The 22,606-nt window shown below is 39.6% G+C and overlaps 1 protein-coding gene across 2 annotated transcripts in view; it reads right to left on the bottom strand.

Annotated features, from left to right (window-relative positions):
• invs (inversin) overlaps positions 1–22,606 on the bottom strand; it is a 96,951-nt gene that overhangs the window by 881 nt on the left and 73,464 nt on the right. For both annotated transcript variants that reach the window (XM_061954960.1, XM_061954967.2), the window contains exons 12-18: positions 22,543–22,606; positions 20,109–20,215; positions 19,815–20,024; positions 14,457–14,668; positions 10,896–11,277; positions 10,602–10,741; positions 3–83 (exon numbers count right to left, since the gene is read on the bottom strand). The exon at positions 22,543–22,606 is cut by the window's right edge and continues 44 nt beyond it. In XM_061954960.1, the coding sequence (XP_061810944.1) occupies positions 3–83; positions 10,602–10,741; positions 10,896–11,277; positions 14,457–14,668; positions 19,815–20,024; positions 20,109–20,215; positions 22,543–22,606 (1,196 nt within the window). The remainder of the gene's footprint in view (positions 1–2; positions 84–10,601; positions 10,742–10,895; positions 11,278–14,456; positions 14,669–19,814; positions 20,025–20,108; positions 20,216–22,542) is intronic.

Raw genomic sequence — 22,606 nt, 5'->3', positions numbered from 1 at the left:
ACGTAGGCCCTGAGTATGTAGAGGCAGGTCCAGATGCAGCTGAGACCCTCCAAGAGAACGACCCCACATGGACATGGAGTTTCCTAAAAGGGACATTAAAAAAAGATGACAATCAATCTATGATATAAAATGAAAAAAAAACGTTCTTCTCATGTTACAAAAATGAGAGCATGATCATAAAAAAAAAAATAGAAATGTGGCCAATAACTTTTGTACCGTGGTTCAACACACAAAGCAAATATGGTAAGGGAAAATATGAAAAATTAAAAAAATTAATTAAACTCGCAGGGGGTTTGTTTTTTCATGTCCAAAAATGCGACCTCCCATAAAAACGTCAACACGTTTTGTAATAAATAATGTGACCAATAGCTTTTGTAATTCAACACAAAATAAATATGGTAAGGGAAAATGTGAAAAAACAACAACATAAGCCCGTTTACACGATACAAATTGCTTCTTTTGTGTCACATTTTTTTCCCAATGAGATCTATAATTTGTGTAATTGAACACAAATGAATTAAGTGCAAAATGGGAACAACTAAATATGTCCAGCTTGTATTGTAAAAATTGAATTTTTGACTAAATAATAATGAATAAATAATGTGAAGTTCAACACATACAACAAATAAATCAGGTAAGTGGAAATTATGCACACACACACAAAAGTCCAATACGTTGGTTGAGAATGTTACAATGACCACATTTAACACATCTTAATAAATGAGAGCATGATGAAAAAATATATATATATTTTTTTTCCCCACTGAGGTTCTGTGTGGAGTTTGCATGTTCTCCCCGTGACTGCGTGGGTTCCCGCCGGGTACTCCGGCTTCCTCCCACCTCCAAAGACATGCACCTGGGGATAGGTTGATTGGCAACACTAAATTGGCCCTAGTGTGTGAATGTGAGTGTGAATGTTGTCTGTCTATCTGTGTTGGCCCTCGGATAAGGTGGCGACTTGTCCAGGGTGTACCCCACCTTCCGTATGAGTGCAGCTGAGATAGGCTCCAGCACCCTCGGTAAAAAGTGGATGGATGGATGGATGGTTAGTTGTCCACTGAGGTGGAAAATTGTCTAGTCCAGTGGTCCTCAAAACATTTTTTTAACCAAGTACCACTTCAGAAAACACTTGGTTGTCCAAGTACCAACATAATGACCAACATTAAAATACAGTGGCAGAGTAGGCCCAAGTATTCATTAAAAACAAGGCAGAGAAGTATGTTCAATATTTGGGGCAGTGGAACATTACACACAGTTTAAACAGTGTCTTTAGGAAAATAAAACACTGTTCTTAAATAATGAATCAAATATTTGCCGTACCACTAGATGGAGCCCGCGTACCACTAGTGGTACACGTACCACGGTTTGAGAATCCCTGCTCTAATCCAAACTATTTTAACTCTGCAATTTTTTACACACAAAACAAATCAGTTGAGGAAAAATATAAAAATTTAAAAACGCAGGTTGTTTTGATATAAAGAAACAAGAACACCAAAAAAAGTTATTTTTTCCCTGTCAAAAAATGGAAATGACACCACGATAAAGATTTCCAAACTTAAAAAAAGAAGTGAAAATTGCAGTTTTTTTTCTATTGGAGCATGATTTTTTTTTTTAACATTTCAAATAAATGTATGAATTTTGAACCCTAACCCTAACATATTTTAAAAAAATCTGATGGTGAAAAAAAGAAACAATGTCTTGTTGCATTATTGTGCACACTTGAATACTTTCAGTATATCTGCAAACCCCGTTTCCATATGAGTTGGGAAATTGTGTTAGATGTAAATATAAACAAAATACAATGATTTGCAAATCCTTTTCAACCCATATTCAGTTGAATATGCTACAAAAACAACATATTTGATGTTCAAACTCATAAACATTTTTTTTTTGCAAATAATCATTAACTTTAGAATTTGATGCCAGCAACACGTGACAAAGAAGTTGGGAAAGGTGGCAATAAATACTGATAAAGTTGAGGAATGCTCATCAAACACTTATTTGGAACATCCCACAGGTGTGCAGGCTAATTGGGAACAGGTGGGTGCCATGATTGGGTATAAAAACAGCTTCCCAAAAAAGGCTCAGTCTTTCACAAGAAAGGATGGGGCGAGGTACACCCCTTTGTCCACAACTGCGTGAGCAAATAGTCAAACAGTTTAAGAACAACGTTTCTCAAAGTGCAATTGCAAGAAATTTAGGGATTTCAACATCTACGGTCCATGATATCATCAAAAGTTTCAGAGAATCTGGAGAAATCACTCCACGTAAGCGGCATGGCCAAAAACCAACATTGAATGACCGTGACCTTCGATCCCTCAGACGGCACTGTATAAAAAACCGACATCAATCTCTAAAGGATATCACCACATGGGCTCAGGAACACTTCAGAAAACCACTGTCACTAAATACAGTTGGTCGCTACATCTGTAAGTGCAAGTTAAAGCTCTACTATGCAAAGCGAAAGCCATTTATCAACAACATCCAGAAACGCCGCCGGCTTCTCTGGGCCCGAGATCATCTAAGATGGACTCATGCAAAGTGGAAAAGTGTTCTGTGGTCTGACGAGTCCGCATTTCAAATTGTTTTTGGCAATATTCGACATCGTGTCATCCGGACCAAAGGGGAAGCGAACCATCCAGACTGTTATCGACGCAAAGTTCAAAAGTCAACATCTGTGATGGTATGGGGGTGCATTAGTGCCCAAGACATGGGTAACTTACACATCTGTGAAGGCACCATTAATGCTGAAAGGTACATACAGGTTTTGGAACAACATATGCTGCCATCCAAGCGCCGGCTTTTTCATGGACCCCCTTGCTTATTTCAGCAAGACAATGCCAAGCCACATTCAGCACGTGTTACAACAGCGTGGCTTCATAAAAAAAGAGTGCGGGTACTTTCCTGGCCCGCCTGCAGTCCAGACCTGTCTCCCATCGAAAATGTGTGGCGCATTATGAAGCGTAAATTACGACAGCGGAGACCCCGGACTGTTGAACGACTGAAGCGCTACATAAAACAAGAATGGGAAAGAATTCCACTTTCAAAGCTTCAACAATTAGTTTCCTCAGTTCCCAATCGTTTATTGAGTGTTGTTAAAAGGAAAGGCCATGTAACACAGTGGTGAACATGCCCTTTCCCAACTACTTTGGCACGTGTTGCAGCCATGAAATTCTAAGTTAATTATTATTTGCAAAAAAAAAAAATCAAGTTTATGAGTTTGAACATCAAATATCTTGTCTTTGTAGTGCATTCAATTGAATATGGGTTGAAAAGGATTTGCAAATCATTGTATTCCGTTTATATTTACATCTAACACAATTTCCCAACTCATATGGAAACGGGGTTTGGGTAAGTGGGGGCTGCTGGTCTTCCAAGTAGGGGAAGCTCATTTTCAGCTAATTTCTAAACATGAGTACAGTTTCCAATAACTGATAGAAGATTTAAAAAAAGATGATAGATTTTACAAAGAAAATGTCACACAAAGGATTGTAAAATTCTCCATGCCAACTTGGAGCAACGGAATAAAAGTAAAAATAATCCTTCGGCAGTGGTTTATATTTTAAGATTGCTTATTCGCAAATTTTTCTGTCAACTAAAAAATGTATTCAGCCTCAGACAGATCATCCAATCATCATGAGAAAGAAAGCCTGGTGTCCAGGCTGGCCAAGGCCACGCCCACTTCCCATGCGCTTCCAGAGAAACCTGGCGTCCGTGGGCGGGACAACGCAGAGCATTTATCCAATGATTGTCTAGTTAACTGCAGTGGAACAGCCCACTCTATGCTCCCCCATTGAAGTCAATGGACGCTCCGCTTCAACACTGGTTAATGATCTGCGACACGAGCACACGGAATGAGACCAAAGTCGCTGGTTTGGAAATAAAGTCAAACGCATATTTAGTACATTTTTAACAAGTTTTTTCCCTTGTAGTTTTACACTGGCACATATTTAATATACCTAAAACCGGCCGAGTCATACCAAAGACTATAACAATGGGAGCCATTACCTCCCTGCTTGGCACTCAGCATCAAGGGTTGGAATTGGGGGTTAAATCACCAAAAATGATTCCCGGGCGCGGCCACCGCTGCTGCCCACTGCTCCCCTCACCTCCAAGGGGGTAATCAGGGGTGATGGGTCAAATGCAGAGAATAATTTCGCCACACCTGGTGTGTGTGTGTGTGACAATCATTGGAACTTTAACTTTTAACTTGACCTATGACTCTTGTGCTCCACATGTGTCACCCCAGAGAATTCAGTTGTATTTAGGTCTGGGTTCTGGCTTTTGTTAATTTAGATGTCACGCTAAAAACAGCTGTTAGTTGTGTTATGTAGAACAATTGTATCAGTTGTGTTACGCAAGGACATGCAATTAGCAATTAGCTCAAGGTGTGAATTCAAGCGCCTTAATGATGGACAGCGGGACCCAGTCTAAAGTTGTATGTCTGCCTCAGAGAGAGTGGACGTTTCAAGACTGCGCACGCGTGTGTGTGTGTGTGTGTGTGTGTGTGTGTGTGTGTGTGTGTGTGTGTGTCCGTGTTCAGCGGATCGCTCTACACTGTTGACATTCCCGCTGACAGCTGTGAACTTTTCACGATGCCACGACTGTCAGGGGGACAAACGAGGAAGAGAAGGAGGAGGACGTTACGTCACGAGGTAGCGTCGGAACACCGTCGGTCTTTCTGTCCGCTCGGCAACGTTTTCCCATCATCACCCGCTGATGTGTGATGAAGGTCAGGACTGTCGTGAGCGCACCAAACAAGATTTGCGTGTTGAAGACGCTCTGATTTGTCTTATGATAGTATGTACAAATGATTCTTTTTTCAACTTGTATTATTATTATCACTGCGGAAAACATTGTTCTCCGAAAGCTGAACCTAACGTTGAAATGTGGCAAAAAGCTCATAAAGGAATCGAACCGTGCAACAAACATTGGTTCCACAGAGAAAGCGGACATTCTGAAAACTGCACTTCTCGGTACGACGACAACTAAATGGCTCCCATGAAGGGTCGATTTGAAGCAATTGCTCTTCATTGTGGGATATGACATGCTTGTCATCACATTAAACGCCAACCAAACAATAATAGTTCTGCTCGACACAAGATTGATCTGAGCTTAGATTTTATTCTGCCAAAATGAGAGCATGAGAAAAAATGATATTTATTAATTTTTTTGGTTCACTAATATGTTCTTAGTCTTGTCCAGGGTGTACCTCGCCTACCACCCGGACGCTGCTGAGATAGGCTCAGCATGGATGGATGGCTGGCACTAGGTTTTTAAATTGTTTAAATGCATTCATATTATTATTTAATTAATACTCAAATTGCATTTAGATTTATGGGTGGTACAATACGTATAATATATTCTATTTCATTTTCTATAGCTAATTTACAAATGGCTCTTTTTATATTATAAAACATATTTAAGTATTATTATAACTTTAATTGCATTACAATTGTTGGGGTTAAAATATATTTTTTTATTGTATACTATTTAATGTGGTAAATTAATTATTATTTGATTGTTACCCCAACTTCATTAGATTTCCGGCAGGTGAAATACATTTAAATAAATATTATTTAATTTCCTAAAGCTACTTTATTATTGGCTCTTTCTTTTTATTTTATAAATGTATTTAAGTATTACTTTATTCAGATTTTGGGGAGGGTTTTGAATATATTGTTTTATTGTGTTTTATTTATTAATTAGTCTTTTTCAGGGTAAAATATATTATTTTAATGTGTACTATTAATTTGATTTTAGAGTTATTATACAAACCCCGTTTACATATGAGTTGGGCAATTGTGTTAGATGTAAATATAAACGGAATACAATGGTTTGCAAATCCTTTTCAACCCATATTCAATTGAATGCACTACAAAGACAAGATATTTGATGCTTAAACTCATAAACTTTTTTTTATTTTTGCAAATAATAATTAACTTAGAATTTCATGGCTGCAACACGTGCCAAAGTAGTTGGGAAAGGGCATGTTCACCACTGTGTTACAGCACCTTTTCTTTTAACAACACTCAATAAACAATTGGGAACTGAGGAAACTAATTGTTGAAGCTTTGAAAGTGGAATTCTTTCCCATTCTTGTTTTATGTAGCGCTTCAGTCGTTCAACAGTCCGAGGGTCTCCGCTGTCGTATTTTACGCTTCATAATGCGCTACACATTTTCAATGGGAGACAGGTCTGGACTGCAGACGGGCCAGGAAAGTACACACACTCTTTTTTTACAAAGCCACGCTGTTGTAACACGTGCTGAATGTGGCTTGGCATTGTCTTGCTGAAATGAGCAGGGGCGTCCATGAAAAAGACGGCACTTAGATGGCAGCATATGTTGTTCTAAAACCTGTATGTACCTTTCAGCATTAATGGTGCCTTCACACATGTGTAAGTTACCCATGTCTTTGGCACTAATGCACCCCCATACCATCACAGATGCTGGCTTTTGAACTTTGCGTCGATAACAGTCTGGATGGTTCGCTTCCCCTTTGTCGAATATTTCCAAAAACAATTTGAAATGTGGACTCGTCAGACCACAGAACACTTTTCCACTTTGCATCAGTCCATCTTAGATGATCTCGGGCCCAGAGAAGCCGACGGCGTTTCTGGATGTTGTTGATAAATGGCTTTCGCTTTGCATAGTAGAGCTTTCACTTGCACTTACAGATGTAGCGACCAACTGTATTTAGTGACAGTGGTTTTCTGAAGTGTTCCTGAGCCCATGTGGTGATATCCTTTAGAGATTGATGTCGGTTTTTGATACAGTGCCGTCTGAGGGATCGAAGGTCACGGTCATTCAATGTTGGTTTCCGGCCATGCCGCTTACGTGGAGTGATTTCTCCAGATTCTCTGACCCTTTTGATGATATTATGGACCGTAGATGTTGAAATCCCTAAATTTCTTGCAACTGCACTTTGAGAAACGTTGTTCTTAAACTGTTTGACTATTTGCTCACGCAGTTGTGGACAAAGGGGTGTACCTCACCCCATCCTTTCTTGTGAAAGACTGAGCATTTTTTGGGAAGCTGTTTTTATACCTAATCATGGCACCCACCTGTTCCCAATTAGCTTGCACACCTGTGGGATGTTCCAAATAAGTATTTGATGAGCATTCCTCAACTTTATCAGTATTTATTGCCACCTTTCCCAACTTTTTTGTCACGTGTTGCTGGCATCAAATTCTAAAGTTAATGATTATTTGCAAAAAAAAAAAAAACGTTTATCAGTTTGAACATCAAATATGTTGTCTTTGTAGCATATTCAACTGAATATGGGTTGAAAAGGATTTGCAAATCATTGTATTCCGTTTATATTTACATCTAACACAATTTCCCAACTCATATGGAAACGGGGTTTGTATTTACTACGCTGCAAGTATATGTTTTTTCAGAAAGTGATACCTCAATTTACGAGTATTTTGAGAAACGAGCTCCCTCTTGGCTTTTTGTTATGCTTTAAAATTGTGAGCATAATTTGACTACCAAGATAATTGCTATCCTCCAACCAGCAGAACGGAGTAAGTGAGTGCAAAGGAGAAGAAGCTGACGACTGAATCAGAGAAACAAACCTTGGAAAACATGTCAGAAGAACCCAATGAAGCATCACCATTAGTCCACATCACACGGGCAGCAGCCAGCCAAATGACGGACATTTATCCATAAAAATATCGGGAGTGTGTTTGACGTTTTTCAGGTCGTTCTCTACAAACTGTACGGTGAAGCGTTACTTTTGGTACACAGACATACATATCGCTTGTTGTCAACTCTGACCTCTCGGTCCCGCACTCAAAGACGTCCACGTGCAACATAAACAACAATTTCCCGAGTTCCTATTGTTACACGATGTAGAAGCAGCTTAAAAGTCTGCTCCTCAAGTGAAATGCTGAACAATATTATTACATTATTATATAAAACTACACACTAATTCATACAAGATTTCTTATCTAAAAGTAATTTTTTTCTTTTTTAAAAGTCACCTTACATGTTAAAATTGTGCTGTTTTGGTCGGGTCATGATTTCATTTCAATAATTTGAGATACAAGCTCGGCTATGGAACCAATAGAGCTCGTAGGTTAACATATTTCTCTACTGTATTGTTAAAGTTTAACTTTAGTGAGATTTCTTGTGGCCTAAATCCCTTTTTAAGTTTTTTTCACTTAAAAGTTTATAAGTAAATTTTATTTGAGTATTATTTAAGTTAAATTTACTTAGATGTTTTGGGGGTAAATTAACTCAATTTCTTACTTTTATCAGCATGTTTTTTTCATTTAATGATGCAGCTGAGATAGGCTCCAGCACCCCCCGCAACCCCGAAAGGGACAAGTGGTAGGAAATGGATGGATGGATTTAGGAATTATTTCAGTTTATAAATATTGTAATTAGAGATGTCCGATAATATCGGACTGCTGATATTATCGGCCGATAAATGCTTTAAAATGTAATATCGGAAATTATCGGTATCGGTTTTAAAAAAGTAAAATGTATGACTTTTTAAAACGCTGCTGTGTAGATGGACGTAGTGAGAAGTACAGAGCGCCAATAAACCTTAAAGGCACTGCCTTTGCGTGCCGGCCCAATCACATAACATCTACGGCTTTTCACATACACAAGTGAATGCAAGGTACATACTTGGTCAACAGCCATACAGGTCACACTGAAGGTGGCCGTATAAACAACTTTAACACTGTTACAAATATGCGCCACACTGTGAACCCACACCAAACAAGAATGACAAACACATTTCGGGAGAACATCCGCACCGTAACATGGATGAAGTGCTGGCTGTCCAGAGTCGGGACCCTGGGTGGACCGCTAGCCTGTGCATCGGTTGGGGACATCTCTGCGCTGCTGACCCGTCTCCGCTCGGGACGGTTTCCTGCTGGCCCCACTATGGACTGGACTCTCACTATTATGTTGAATCCACTATGGGCTGGACTTTCGCTGATATGTTGGATCCACTATGGACTGGACTTTCACAATATTATGTCAGACCCACTCGACATCCATTGCATTCGGTCTCCCCTAGAGGGGGGGGGGGGGTTACCCACATATGCGGTCCTCTCCAAGGTTTCTCATAGTCATTCACATCGACGTCCCACTGGGGTGAGTTTTTCCTTGCCCTTATGTGGGCTCTGTACCGAGGATGTCGTTGTGGCTTGTGCAGCCCTTTGAGACACTTGTGATTTAGGGCTATATAAATAAACATTGATTGATTGATGAACACAACATAAACACAACAGAACAAATACCCAGAACCCCTTGCAGCACTAACTCTTCCGGGACGCTACAATATACACCCTCCGCTACCCCCTACCCCCCTCCACCTCAACCCCGCCCCCCCAACCTCCTCATGCTCTCTCAGGGAGAGCATGTCCCAAATTCCAAGCTGCTGTTTTGAGGCATGTTAAAAAAAAGAATGCACTTTTTGACTTCAATAATAAATATGGCAGTGCCATGTTGGCATTTTTTTCCATAACTTGAGTTGATTTATTTTGGAAAACCTTGTTACATTGTTTAATGCATCCAGCGGGGCATCACAACAAAATTAGGCATAATAATGTGTTGATTCCACGACTGTATATATCGGTATTGGTTGTTATCGGAATCGGTAATTGGACAATATCGGAATATCGGATATCGGCAAAAAAGCCATTATCGTACATCTCTAAATGTAATATAAATGTTCAACAATATTCTTTTATATGTATAATATTTTTTATTCATTTTTTATTGTAATTATGCGTGTTTAACATTTCATTTAAGACTTTGGAATGCTAAAATATACTATTTTATTTGCATAAAAATGTTGTAGATATAGGTTTATTAGTATTGTATGCGTATTTGTTATCTAAGTATTCTTGCACTGTTATGTAAGTTTTTCAAATATCTTATTTGAATTGTAATTAGAGATGTCCTTATCGGCCGATAAATGCGTTAAAATGTAATATCGAAAATTATCGGTATCGTTTTTTTTATTATCGGTATCATTTTTTTAAAATTTGTTTATTAAATCAACATAAAAAACACAAGATACACTTACAATTAGTGCACCAACCCCAAAAACCTCCCTCCCCCATTAACACAAAAGGGTTGTTTCTTTCTGTTATTAATATTCTGGTTCCTACATTATATATCAATATATATATATCAATACAGTCTGCAAGGGATACAGTCCGTAAGCACACATGATTGTGCGTGCTGCTGGTCCACTAATAGTACTAACCTTTAACAGTTAATTTTACTCTTTTTCATTAATTACTAGTTTCTATGTAACTGTTTTTATATTGTTTTACTTTTTTTTTTTTTATTCAAGAAAATGTTTTTAATTTATTTATCTTATTTTATTTTATAAATTTTTTTTTAAAGTACCTTATCTTCACCATACATGGTTGTCCAAATTAGGCATAATAATGTGTTAATTCCACGACTGTATATATCGGTTGATATCGGTATCGGTTGATATCGGTATCAGTAATTAAAGAGTTGGACAATATCGGAATATCGGATATCGGCAAAAAGCCATTATCGGACATCCCTAATTGTAATAATATTATCTTACAGTTTTATAGATGTACAAGAACAAAACTCTTACCATAAATGTTTTGCAGCGGCGAGGTTTTACTCGGCACAGGTTTAGCAGACGAAGCTCGCATCTCAGTCTTCTTCTTCCTGGTGAGATGAAGGCCCTCTTTGCGGGCCTTGACTCGTTCTGTGCGTCTGCGTGCGAGCAGCCTGGAGACACGCATGTGTCGGAGAAAACAACAAACAAAGCAAAGCGACAGCTGGTTGGCTCACAAACGTAAACATAAGGCAGGCTGCTAGTTTAATGTTTGACGTGCGAGGTGGCGCCATTAAAGCTGTAAAGTCACAGCTTGCCTCAACTCACCTTCGCCACGCTCGCTGGATGACCCTCGCCGCCTCGTGTCTCCTCCTGCGCCGGTCCCTGTCTTGTCCCCTTGGCGTGTGAGTGGCTTTTTCCGCAGTGACATCTTTGGTCTTTTCTCGAGCGTGCTTATGGTGTCTGTGCTTCAGGGGATCCGCCTTTTTGGTAGAGACGCTCTCCCTGGAAATGGCGCTCATGGAAGGCGTGCTAGAGGAAGGTCTTAGTTCTCTGACTTTGGCCAAGGAGGGTCTGGATGCTGCTTGGCTTGTAGGGTCCTTCAGTTTGCTCACAACAGGTACACATGGTGTTGTCGTGTCGCAGGTCATGTGACTTTGAGTGTCTGCTGGGTCGGCTGCTTTCCTCCTTGAGGATCTGCTTCTGTGGCCTAAGATTCATTTGAGAAAAGCTCAAGCTGAGCAAGAAAACTAATCCAAATTTCTTTCATACTGAAAAAAATGAAAGTGTGTAAACTTGACTAAACGCTAAAAACATACCTGCTGTCAATGCAACATTTTACGCAATTATTAACACTCAAACCCCAACATTGAATTCTTAATCTACGGTATTGTCTTAGAACCTATGTGTCAAAGTCAAGGCCCGCGGGCCAGAATGAATTATCTGTGGCCCCCGGGGTTGATATTTGATTAGTATTAGATCCGGCCCGCAGGCCACAGCCGCCCGCTGCTGTTTTGCACGCACCAATACTCCATCAGTGTTGGCGCTAGGAATTTTCCAAATGGGGTCCCAGGGCCCCCATCAAGTCATACAAATGGGGTTCCACAGTAAATTTTTGGGGTACCACTTTTTTTGTAACTGTTTTGAAAACAAATTATAAATGTATGCATTATCCTGTTATATCTCACATTCTATATTGTGTTTTGGAAAAAGGTTGTCATAAATGTTACTTAATTCATTAAAAAAATAATTCAAAAGAAAACAAATGTGTATGCATATGTCATATGCATACACAATTTCAGAATGTGTTTGTTTTATTCTTGGCCAAAGTAGTAAAACAATGAAGTTGTCTTTTTTGTTTTAAGGCCATGATTTTATTAGTCCGGCCGGCGTGTGCACAGATTTTCCTCCATGCGGCCCCTGAGCTAAAATGAGTTTGACACCCCTGTCTTAGAAGCATATTATGCATTGTTGTGACTATTCCATTATTGCTACTATTTCTAATATGGCTACCAGCCTTTCATCTTTTTATACTTCTGATTGATTGATTGAGACTTTTAATAGTAGATTGCACAGTACAGTACATATTCCGTACAATTGACCACTAAATGGTAACACCCGAATAAGTTTTTCAACTTGTTTAAGTCGGGGTCCACGTTAATCAATTCATGGTATAAATATATACTATCAGCATAATACAGTCATCACACAAGTTAATCATCATCAGAGTAAATACATAGAATTATTTACATTATTTAGAATCCGGGAGGTGGGATGTGGAGGGGGTTGGGGTAGGGGGGTTAGGTTTGGTTGCTATCAGCACTTCAGTCATCAACAATAATATCATCTAAAAAATGGACATTGAAACAGTGTAGGTCTGACTTGGTAGGATATGTACAGCGAGCAGTGAACATAGTGAGCTCAGAAAGCATAAGAACAAGTATATACATCTGATTATTTACATTTGATTATTTACAATCCGGGGAGGTGGGATGTGGTGGGGGGAGAGGGTTAGGCTAGGGTTGTAGTTGACTGGAAGTGTTCTTTTAGTGCAGTTTTGAAGGAGGGTAGAGATGCCCGTTCTTTTACACCTGTTTGGAGTGCATTCCACTTTGTTAGATCGGAATCTGGGTTTAACGTGGTTAGTGGAGCTCTCCCTGGTGTTGCGGTCATTTACGTTACGGAAGTAGTTTGACATGTACTTCGGTATCAGGGAGGTGTAGCGGATTTTATAGACTCGGCTCAGTGCAAGTTGTTTTACTCTGTCCTCCACCCTGAGCCAGCCCACTTTGGATAAGTGGGTAGGAGTGAGGTGTGATCTGGGGTGGAGGTCTAGAAGTGACCTGACTAGCTTGTTCTGGGATGTTTGGAGTCTAGATTTGAGGGTTTTGGAGGTGCTGAGGTACCAGGAGGTGCATGCGTAATCGAAAAAGGGTTGAATGAGCGTTCCCGCTCATTCAACCAGATGTTCTAATTCCTAGCAACAAGCATACCATACCCTGTTGTGACTATTTCCCCCTAACACGGAATACAGTCTTTCATTTTCTTCATCTTCTTACACTCTTTCTCCTTTGTTGGTACATCTTGTGGCAAAATCAATCCCGACAACTATTCTGGATGTTTTAATTCCATGCACTTTTATGACTATTCTGTCTTAATACGGCCAACATCCTTTCATCTTCGTACAATTTCCTCATCATTAGAAATTGTGATGTATCATGTTGTAATTGTATGCATGAACTTAAACCATAAACCATACACCATTGTTGACATATTTGAAGTCAAAATCAATCCCAAAATGATTACCGTATTTTTCGGATTATAAATCGCTCCGCAGTATACGTCGCACAGGCCAAAAATGCATAATAAAGAAGGAAAAAAACATATATACGTCGCACTCGAGTATAAGTCGCATTTTTGGGGGAAATTTATTTGATAAAATCCAACACCAAGAATAGACATTTGAAAGGCAATTTAAAATAAATAAAGAATAGTGAACAACAGGCTGAATAAGTGTACGTTATATGACGCATAAATAACCAACTGAGAACGTGCCTGGTATGTTAACGCAACACATCATGGCAAGAGTCATTCAAATAACTATAACATATAAAACATGCTATACGTTTACCAAACAATATGTCACTCCTGATCGCTAAATCCGATGAAATCTTCTTCCTCGTTGTCGCTCCTCGTATGCGCCGCTTCCTTTCTTTCTGCTGCTCGATCGCCGTTTTCTGCTGCATATTTCACTACGTCCAGCTTGTAATCTGCAGTATATGATTTCCTTTTCGGTGCCATTTTAGTTCAGTCTTTCTCAGTTTTTATAAGTTACCGCCAATGTAGAAATGATCCATTTTAATAGCTACGGACATAGTAGCAGTTGGCATCCCATGGCCCACAATGCACTTCTGCCATAACGCACAATGCACTTCTGCCATGACCCGCCCCCCGCCAAATTCTTATTGGTTGACGTGTGAGTGACGATTGCTGACATTTGCTTCGTCTCTTACGCGAATGAGATAAATAATATTATTTGATATTTTACGGTAATGTGTTAATAATTTCACACATAAGTCGCTCCGGAGTATATGTCGCACCCCCGGCCAAAATATGAAAAAAACTGCGACTTATAATCCGACAAAATATGGTAAATGTATTTTCATTCTCAGCAACTAGCATACCATGCACTGTTGTGACTATTCCATCCTACCACAGCCAACAACCGGTTCTACTGTTTTACAGTATAACGTGTCTTGAGTTTAACGTAGGCTACCGTGAACATCATGTTGGCTCATGTAAATAAACAAACCAGCAAACAGACTAACAAACAACTAAAAGATCAAAAATAATGGCAAAACTTGCTGCAGTACAACTGTATGATTGTACCTTTGTGCCTTTCCTCTTTGCTCTTCTTCCGTTCAGGTTTAGCCGGTTTTGATGTTGCCACCGGTGAGTCGTTCACCGATAAATCCGCCATCAGGTTCTCAAAGGAGAGGTTCTTCAGCTCCGTCGTCTCCAATGACAATTTTTGGTCGTCCGTCGTGGTTTGAGAGATTTGCAGCTCGGCTTCTTTCCTCCGCAGTTCCTCCTCTCGCTTTCTGGACGCAAGCAAAAAGCAGCGACGCCTAAACATGTCAGTTTGCAGACATAGCTTGGATCAAGGGTGTCCAAAGTGTGGCCCGGGGGCACATTTTAAAAATACAATTACAAAAAAACACATTACTAGTGGAATAAAAAAGCATGCAAGTGTCAACAAATTAAATTCTGCCACTGATTTTTCTTCTTTTAAACTGTCATTGAAAAAATAATAATACATCAAAATCAACGTTGTTATTATGGGGGGAAAAATACAAATCTTGTTAGTTATTTTGCCATAAAAACAGGGTTTTCCTTGACAAAAAAAATGTTTATATATATATATATATATATATATATATATATATATATACACACACACACATAGAGCAGTGATTCTCAAACTGTGATACATGTGCCACTAGTGGTACGCCGAAGAATCGCTTGATCAAAGTACTATGTATTATTTTCTTGTATTAAGTTACTGTTCAAACTGTGTAATGTTACAGTGGCCAAAATATTAAAATATACTTGTTAAATAAAACCTGTGCCTTGTTTTGAATGAATACTTGGGCCTACTACGCTACTGTATTTTGATGTTAGTCATTATGGTGGTACTTAGAGAGGCAAGCTTTTTCTGAGGTTGATGAAAAAAGTTTGACAACCACTGGTCTTGAGATTTGAGTGTTGAAAGTAAAAAAAAAAAAAAAAAAAATATTGTTGTATGACTTACTTTTATGACAAAGACCATTTCAGGTCACTGGGAATTTTAACATTTCCCAAACTTGAAGGGAATGGGGTGAAAAATATGTTTTTTGTTGTAATATGGTTCCTGTAGGAGGACAAACGCGACACAAACCTTCCTAATTGTTAGAAAGCCCACAGTGGCCTAGTGGTTAGAGTGTCCGCCCTGAGATCGGTAGGTTGTGAGTTCAAACTCCGGCCGAGTCATACTAAATACTATAAAAATGGGACCCATTACCTCCCTGCTTGGCACTCAGCATCAAGGGATGGAATTGGGGGTTAAATCACCAAAATGATTCCCGGACGCGGCACCGCTGCTGCCCACTGCTCCCCTCACCTCCCAGGGGGTGATTAAGGGGATGGGTTAAATGCAGAGGACACATTTCACCACACTTAGTGTGTGTGAGACAATCATTGGTACTTTAACTTTAACTTAACTAAGTTGAATATGTTTGTGTTTATGCTTCACTGATGAGAGTATTTGGCGAGCGCCGTTTTGTCCTACTAATTTCAGCGGCCCTTGAACTCACCGTTGTGTGGGATGTTACTCAACAGTTTGTTTATAAATATAACTTTCTCTGATGCTGCCACAGAAAGACGTGTTTTATGCCACTCTTCCTTTGTTTCATTTTGTCCACCAAACGTTTTATACTGTGTGTGAATGCAAATAGGTGAGCTTTGTTGATGTTATTGATTTGTTATGGACTGCTAATTAGGCATATTTGGTCACTGCATGACTGCAAGTTAATCGATGCTAACATGCTATTTAGGCTAAAATAAAATGTGAGCAATATTGATCAAGCAAAATGCCGGAACTTAGCAACAAATTGTCCCTAAGTCATTGAGTATTTGTCTGATGATGATGATGACACATTGAGGTTCTGTATCACATGTTGGTCTTGGGTATGACGTTAAACTACATCCAGGCATGAGATGGGAGGTTGTGTGTGGGGTTAGTGAATCCCAACTAACGTCTATAAAATGCACACAAAGAACCGTTTGCACCTTCTCTTGTGACTGGCGGGCGGTCAGCGCCATAAAGCTGAGCGGGTCCCTGGGTAATTGGGGCGCGGACAACCAACAGGACAGACTAAGTTCAACAGCCCAGTAAGGCAATTAGTCTAGGAGAAGGATCTCTGATATAAAATACCCCTTCCAACCCGCACCAAGCCAGCGTGGAAGGTGTAGGCTAATAACCAGCATGAAAAGTACGCCAAGAAGACGGCCCCCAGTCCCCAGCAGTTCCAGAGCTCCGGACCAAGATGGCGGTTTGTTAAGGCAAGGAACAGGGGCTGCTAAGAATCCCTGGGTTCATACAGGCCATCATTGGGATCTGCGAGTGGCAACGTATAATGTGAGATCCCTAATTGGAGACGACAGATTAACGGAACTTGAAGAAGAATTAGATGGTATAGAATGGGATATCATAGGTCTCAGTGAAGTGAAGCGACAAGGAGAACAATTAATTGAACTAAGCAGCGGGCATCAATTCTATCACATAGGAATGGGAAACAGAAGCCTAGCAGGTGTTGGTTTCATCATTAATAAGAAATGGACAAAGTATATAACAGAATTTAAAGGAATAAATGAAAGAATAGCCCAAATAAACATAAAACTGAACAGTAAATACATCATTAAGGTCATTCAGGTGAATGCTCCAACATCAGCGCATGATGATGAAGAGGTTGACAAATTGTATGAGGAAGTGGAACAGGCTCTCAAATCATCAAAAACTCACTTTAACCTAGTAATAGGGGATTTCAATGCTAAAGTAGGAATCAAGCAAGATGGGGAGGAAGAAGTGACGGGAAACTTTGGATCAGGTCTCAGAAATGACAGAGGTGAAATGCTCATCGATTTTGCTTCCAGAAACAAACTCAAAATTATGAACAGCTGCTTCAAGAAGAAAATATCCAGAAGATGGACTTGGAGAAGCTCGGACGGTAAAACCAAGAATGAAATTGACTTTATCTTGACTAACAAGCCAAAGATAATTCAAGATGTTACCATATTCAACAAAGTAAACATTGGCAGTGACCACCGTATGGTTATGTGCAAAGTGAAGGTAGATACAAGACTAGAAAGAATGAAATTAATAGCAAAATACAGAAAGCCCGATATGATCAATTTGGAAGCCAGAAAGCATGAATTTCAACTAGAACTACAAAACCGCTTTCAAGGACTGGAAGTAGAAGATACCTACGACCTTGACGAATGGAATGACAAACTCATTGACATAGTACATGAGAGCTCTATAAAAACAGCAGGGAAAGAAAAGAAAAAGCAAGAGTCCAAACTCACAGCACAAAGTGGCTAATGGAGAAAAGGAGAAATATGAAGAGAGATGGAGTTGGATTCCAGAATGTTGAATATACAGAAACATGCAAGACAATACGAAAGAAACTCCGACAAGACATAAGAAAATACAACACCCTTAGAATTCAAGAGACAATAGAAAACAATAGAAGTTTGAAGAAAACAAGGCAGAAACTTGCAAGTGGAAAGCAGAAAATAACATCATTACTTGATAAAAAAGAGACAGAAATCACAGATCAAGACATGATTTTAAAGAGGATTGAAGAATTTTATGAAGAACTCTATCAAAGCAGTCAGTCAGAGGACCTTCAATTATCCATAGACTCAGAAGAAATTCCAGACATCACATATTGGGAGGTGCAGTATGCAGTCAAAAACATGAAACGAGGGAAAGCACCAGGACCAGATAATATTTTAATTGACAAAATTAAAGAGGGGGAGGATGTCATTGATAAGGAGCTGGCAAAGCTATACACAGCTTGCTTACATCAGGGGAAAGTGCCAGAGAAGTGGAAAGAAGCTAACATGATCATCCTTTTCAAGAAAGGGGACAAGAGGGACCTCAAGAACTACAGACCTATTAGCCTTCTTTCAAACATATACAAGTTGTTTACAAGAATCCTGACAAATTGTATGGAAAATACACTTAATAGCCACCAACCCAGAGAACAAGCAGGGTTTAGGAGTGGTTTTTCTACCATGGACCATATTCATACATTGAATCAGATCAAAGAAAAATGCCAAGAATACAACAAACTACTTTGTATGGCCTTCATAGACTATGAAAAGGCATTTGATTCGGTGGAGACACAGTCGGTTCTAAAAGCTCTGCAAGATCAAGGAATTCATCATAAGTACATTAACTTACTCAAGGACATCTACACAAACTGCACTACCACAGTTACGATGCACAAACCAAGCGAGAAAATCCACATAAAGAAGGGTGTCCGACAAGGCGATACAATTTCGCCTAAACTGTTTACAGCTTGTTTGGAAGGCATATTTCGCTCTCTGGAATGGGAGGATAAAGGAGTTGATATCAACGGAGACAAATTTAATCATCTGAGGTTTGCAGATGACATTGTTGTCTTGGGAGAGCAAATCAGTGAAGTGGAAGATATGCTTAAAGACCTTGCAAATGCCAGCAAATGTTGTGGATTGAAAATGAATATGAAGAAAACAAAAGTTATGGCAAATTCCATGGTACCTCATGGACCTGTGACTGTTAATGGAAATGAAATTGATGAAGTTAATGAATATATCTATCTCGGGCAGAGATTTAGCCTGAAAGAAAAGAGTCAAGAACAGGAGATAGGGAGGAGAATCAGATTGGGCTGGTGCCAATATGGAAAACTGAGCAACATCATGAGAGGAGAAATACTGTTAAGCCTAAAAAGAAAGGTCTTTAATCAATGTTGTTACCAACCATGACATATGGAGCTGAAACCTGGGCATTGTCAAATAAAATGGAAAAGAAAATAGCAGCAGCACAACACAACATGGAAAGAAATATGCTCGGAATCACATATAAAGACAGAAAAACAAATGAATGGGTGAGAAAACAAACGCAAGTCCAAGACATTATGAGAACTATCAAATTAAGTAAGTGGAAGTGGGCTGGACATATCAGTAGGAGAACAGATAATAGATGGACTTCCCTAATGACATCATGGAGACCCATGGATGGGAGCAGAAATAGAAGAAGACAGAGAGTGAGATGGCGAGATGAAATAGACAAATATTGGGGAACAGTGCAGTGGCAGGGAGCAGCTAGAGATCGTTTACTATGGCAGAAACATGCTGAGGCTTTCGTCCAGCAGTGGACTGACAACGGCTGATGATGATCACATGTATGCTAGCATGTCTTACAAAGCTTTTTCATCACAACCCATATGGGTTTTGTTTTTGTTTTTAGAATATATGTGTGTCACAAAGTGGATGAAGAATAAAGGTAAGCAAATGACAAGGATCCAGAGCATGGAGACAGGGGGAAGACGTATGCGTGTACAGAGACGACAGAAAGAAAGACGGATACGTGCAAAGTGTGACTGCTCCTATGTGAGCCAGAGGACAAAACAAATAAGACAAAGACAAAGTGTCGTCTCTCACTTGGCTGCGTCTTTACGTAGCTGCTCGTGCCTCATGAGAAGCTGCTTCCTCTCCTTAAAGGCTTTGCGGACTGTGTAGCCCTTGTAGATGGCCTGGATGGAGGCGGCGGCGATATCTTGGATGGCGGCGATGGACAGAGCGCCATGCTCCAACATGAATTGAGTCACCTCGCTGTGGCCCCCCAGTAGAGCGTAGTCCAGCGGCGTGTACCTACGCATGGAGTCACCCTCGTCAGGCACGCATCCGCCATTTGTGACATCATCATCAGCACTATCGCTGTCATCAAAGCGTCACCTCTCCTCCGTGTGCTCCAGGTGATTAGGGAAGGTGTTGTAGCCTAACAGCATCTTTACCGCATCCAGGTAGCCATTGTTACAGGACCAGTGCAGAGCAGTCCGACCCTGTGCAAATAAACTCAGTATGAAATAAAACACCAAGTACTGTAGTCCGTCTATGTAGAGCAGTGGTCCCCAACCACCGGGCTGTGGCCCGGCACCGGTCCGTGGATCGATTGGTACCTGACCGCACAAGAAATTAAAAAATAAATAAATACATTTTTTTATTTTTTATTAAATCAACATAAAGAACACAAGATACACTTACAATTAGTGCACCAACCCATAAAAACCTCCCTCCCCCATTTACACTCATTCGCACAAAAGGGTTGTTTCTTTCTGTTATTAATATTACTGGTTCCTACATTATATATCAATATAGATCAATACAGTCTGCAGGGATACAGTCCGTAAGCACACATGATTGTATTTTTTTATGACCAAAAAAACCAAAAAAAATAACATATGTGCTGTTTTTAAAAAAAAAACATAACCCCCCTTGTCTGTGGGACAAATTTTCAAGCGTTGACCGGTCCGCAGTTACAAAAAGGTTGGAGACCACTGATGTAGAGGAACCAAAAACAGTCAGACATAAAAAAAAAAAACAACAACTTTGTAATAGTATTGTTGACATCATTGCAGCGATTTAATTTAAAAAGAAAAAATAAGCTAAATACATTTGAAAGTTTAAAAGGATATTATATGTTGATTTAAAATATTTGTAAAAATCCACTCATCCATTTTCTAGCGCTTGTCCCTTTCAGGTTGCAAGGGGTGGCGGAGTGGCCGTAACTACCATTGAGGACACCGAGGTCATGTCCTCGGTACTTTTTTAGGTGACAAAAGGATGATGATATGACTGACTGGAAATGTACTTTGAGTAGGACATTGTGTGCACTGTACATCACCATGCGGTAGATCATCCTCTCTCAATAAATGGTAAATGGGTTGTACTTGTATAGCGCTTTTCTACCTTTTTTAAGGAACTCAAAGCGCTTTGACACTATTTCCACATTCACCCATTCACACACTGATGGCGGGAGCTGCCATGCACGGCGCTAACCAGGCCCATCAGGAGCAAGGGTGAAGGGTCTTGCTCAAGAACACAACGGACGTGACTAGGATCGTAGAAGGTGGGGATTGAACCAGTAAACTCTCAGATTGCTGGCACGGCCACTCTCCCAACTTCGCCACGCCGTCCCCCATATATACGATCTTTGGTCATGCACAGCCCGCTCCAACTCCAACAATGTAACGCGAAGAAATACATTTTTACTTTAAACATTATCCGCTCCGAAATGTGCCGTCAACATAACGTTAACATTAAGTCATATTGAGGTAACTATAGTTGCTTTGTCCTGAATGAAATTGATGTGAAACGCAGTCGGTATAATGCTGTCATAGAGTCAGTCAGGTGCCGCCTCGCCCTAAATGCAGAACACGCGCTCTGCGTAGGGCTTTGCGATCAGTGTGGGGGCATTTTGTGTGGAAAAGCACATTAAAATGTAGATCATTTAATGACAAGGCGCTTCATATATTATTTTACCCCAAACGTATTCCTAGTCACGTCACGCTGTGTCACTGATTAAAATATGAAGACAACATTTCCTCTCTCATTTCTGTTGGCTCCGTGGCAGACGTCATTAGTACTTGAAGTGCAAAGCAGAAGATCTTGAGTTCGAATCCCGGTCGTAGTTGAAAATTTGGTATGTTTTTTATATTTATGTTTTAATGATGTTAAAATTGTTTAGTATGCTAAACTTCAGGATATTAATAAAAAATGCGGACTGTTAAAAATCTTGCTTATTATCAAAGATTTTAGATGAGTGATAGTTATAGCTCAATTAAAGCGAGTTACGGCCCTGGGTGGCGGTGAAGGGATGAGTAATGAATAATGATAGTAATAATAATAAAAATGATGATAATGATAAAAATGACAATATTACCGTAATTACCATCTATTCTTATATTACCTTACTATTAGTATTATCATTAATAATAATAATATTACATCACTAATGAGTCATTTATGCATTCTGAGCTAACTAGAAGCATCAACGAATCAGCACTGTTCTGCATTAAATATAAAATATGGTGGATAGTAAATGAGTGAAAAAATTTAAATTAGTAGTCCTAACAATAATGTCTAAAACTACCAATTTTAATATGACTGTATTCTAAAATATTGCATTGCTCTGAGAATATCTAGTGTTTTTAGTTGTACATGTCCACCAAGTTTATATGAATAAACTATTATGATACTGTTACAACAAACATGAAGGGAAAAGTGCTTAACTGTTTGCACAGAAGATTTCCACACACTTATATTTGGTCAGATTAAAATATGAAATTACTTCAAAGTTTCAAACAACATGTTAACTTTTCATTGCTACCTCCTTGTCTTGTATGTTTGGATCAGCGTGGTTCTCCATGAGAACAGCCATGCAGGTGATGTAG

This window comes from Nerophis lumbriciformis, linkage group LG04 (genome assembly GCF_033978685.3).
Source record: "Nerophis lumbriciformis linkage group LG04, RoL_Nlum_v2.1, whole genome shotgun sequence".
Classification (NCBI taxonomy): domain Eukaryota; kingdom Metazoa; phylum Chordata; class Actinopteri; order Syngnathiformes; family Syngnathidae; genus Nerophis; species Nerophis lumbriciformis.
The sequence above is the reverse complement of the archived record's forward strand: the minus strand, read 5'-3'. Positions and strand labels throughout refer to the sequence as shown.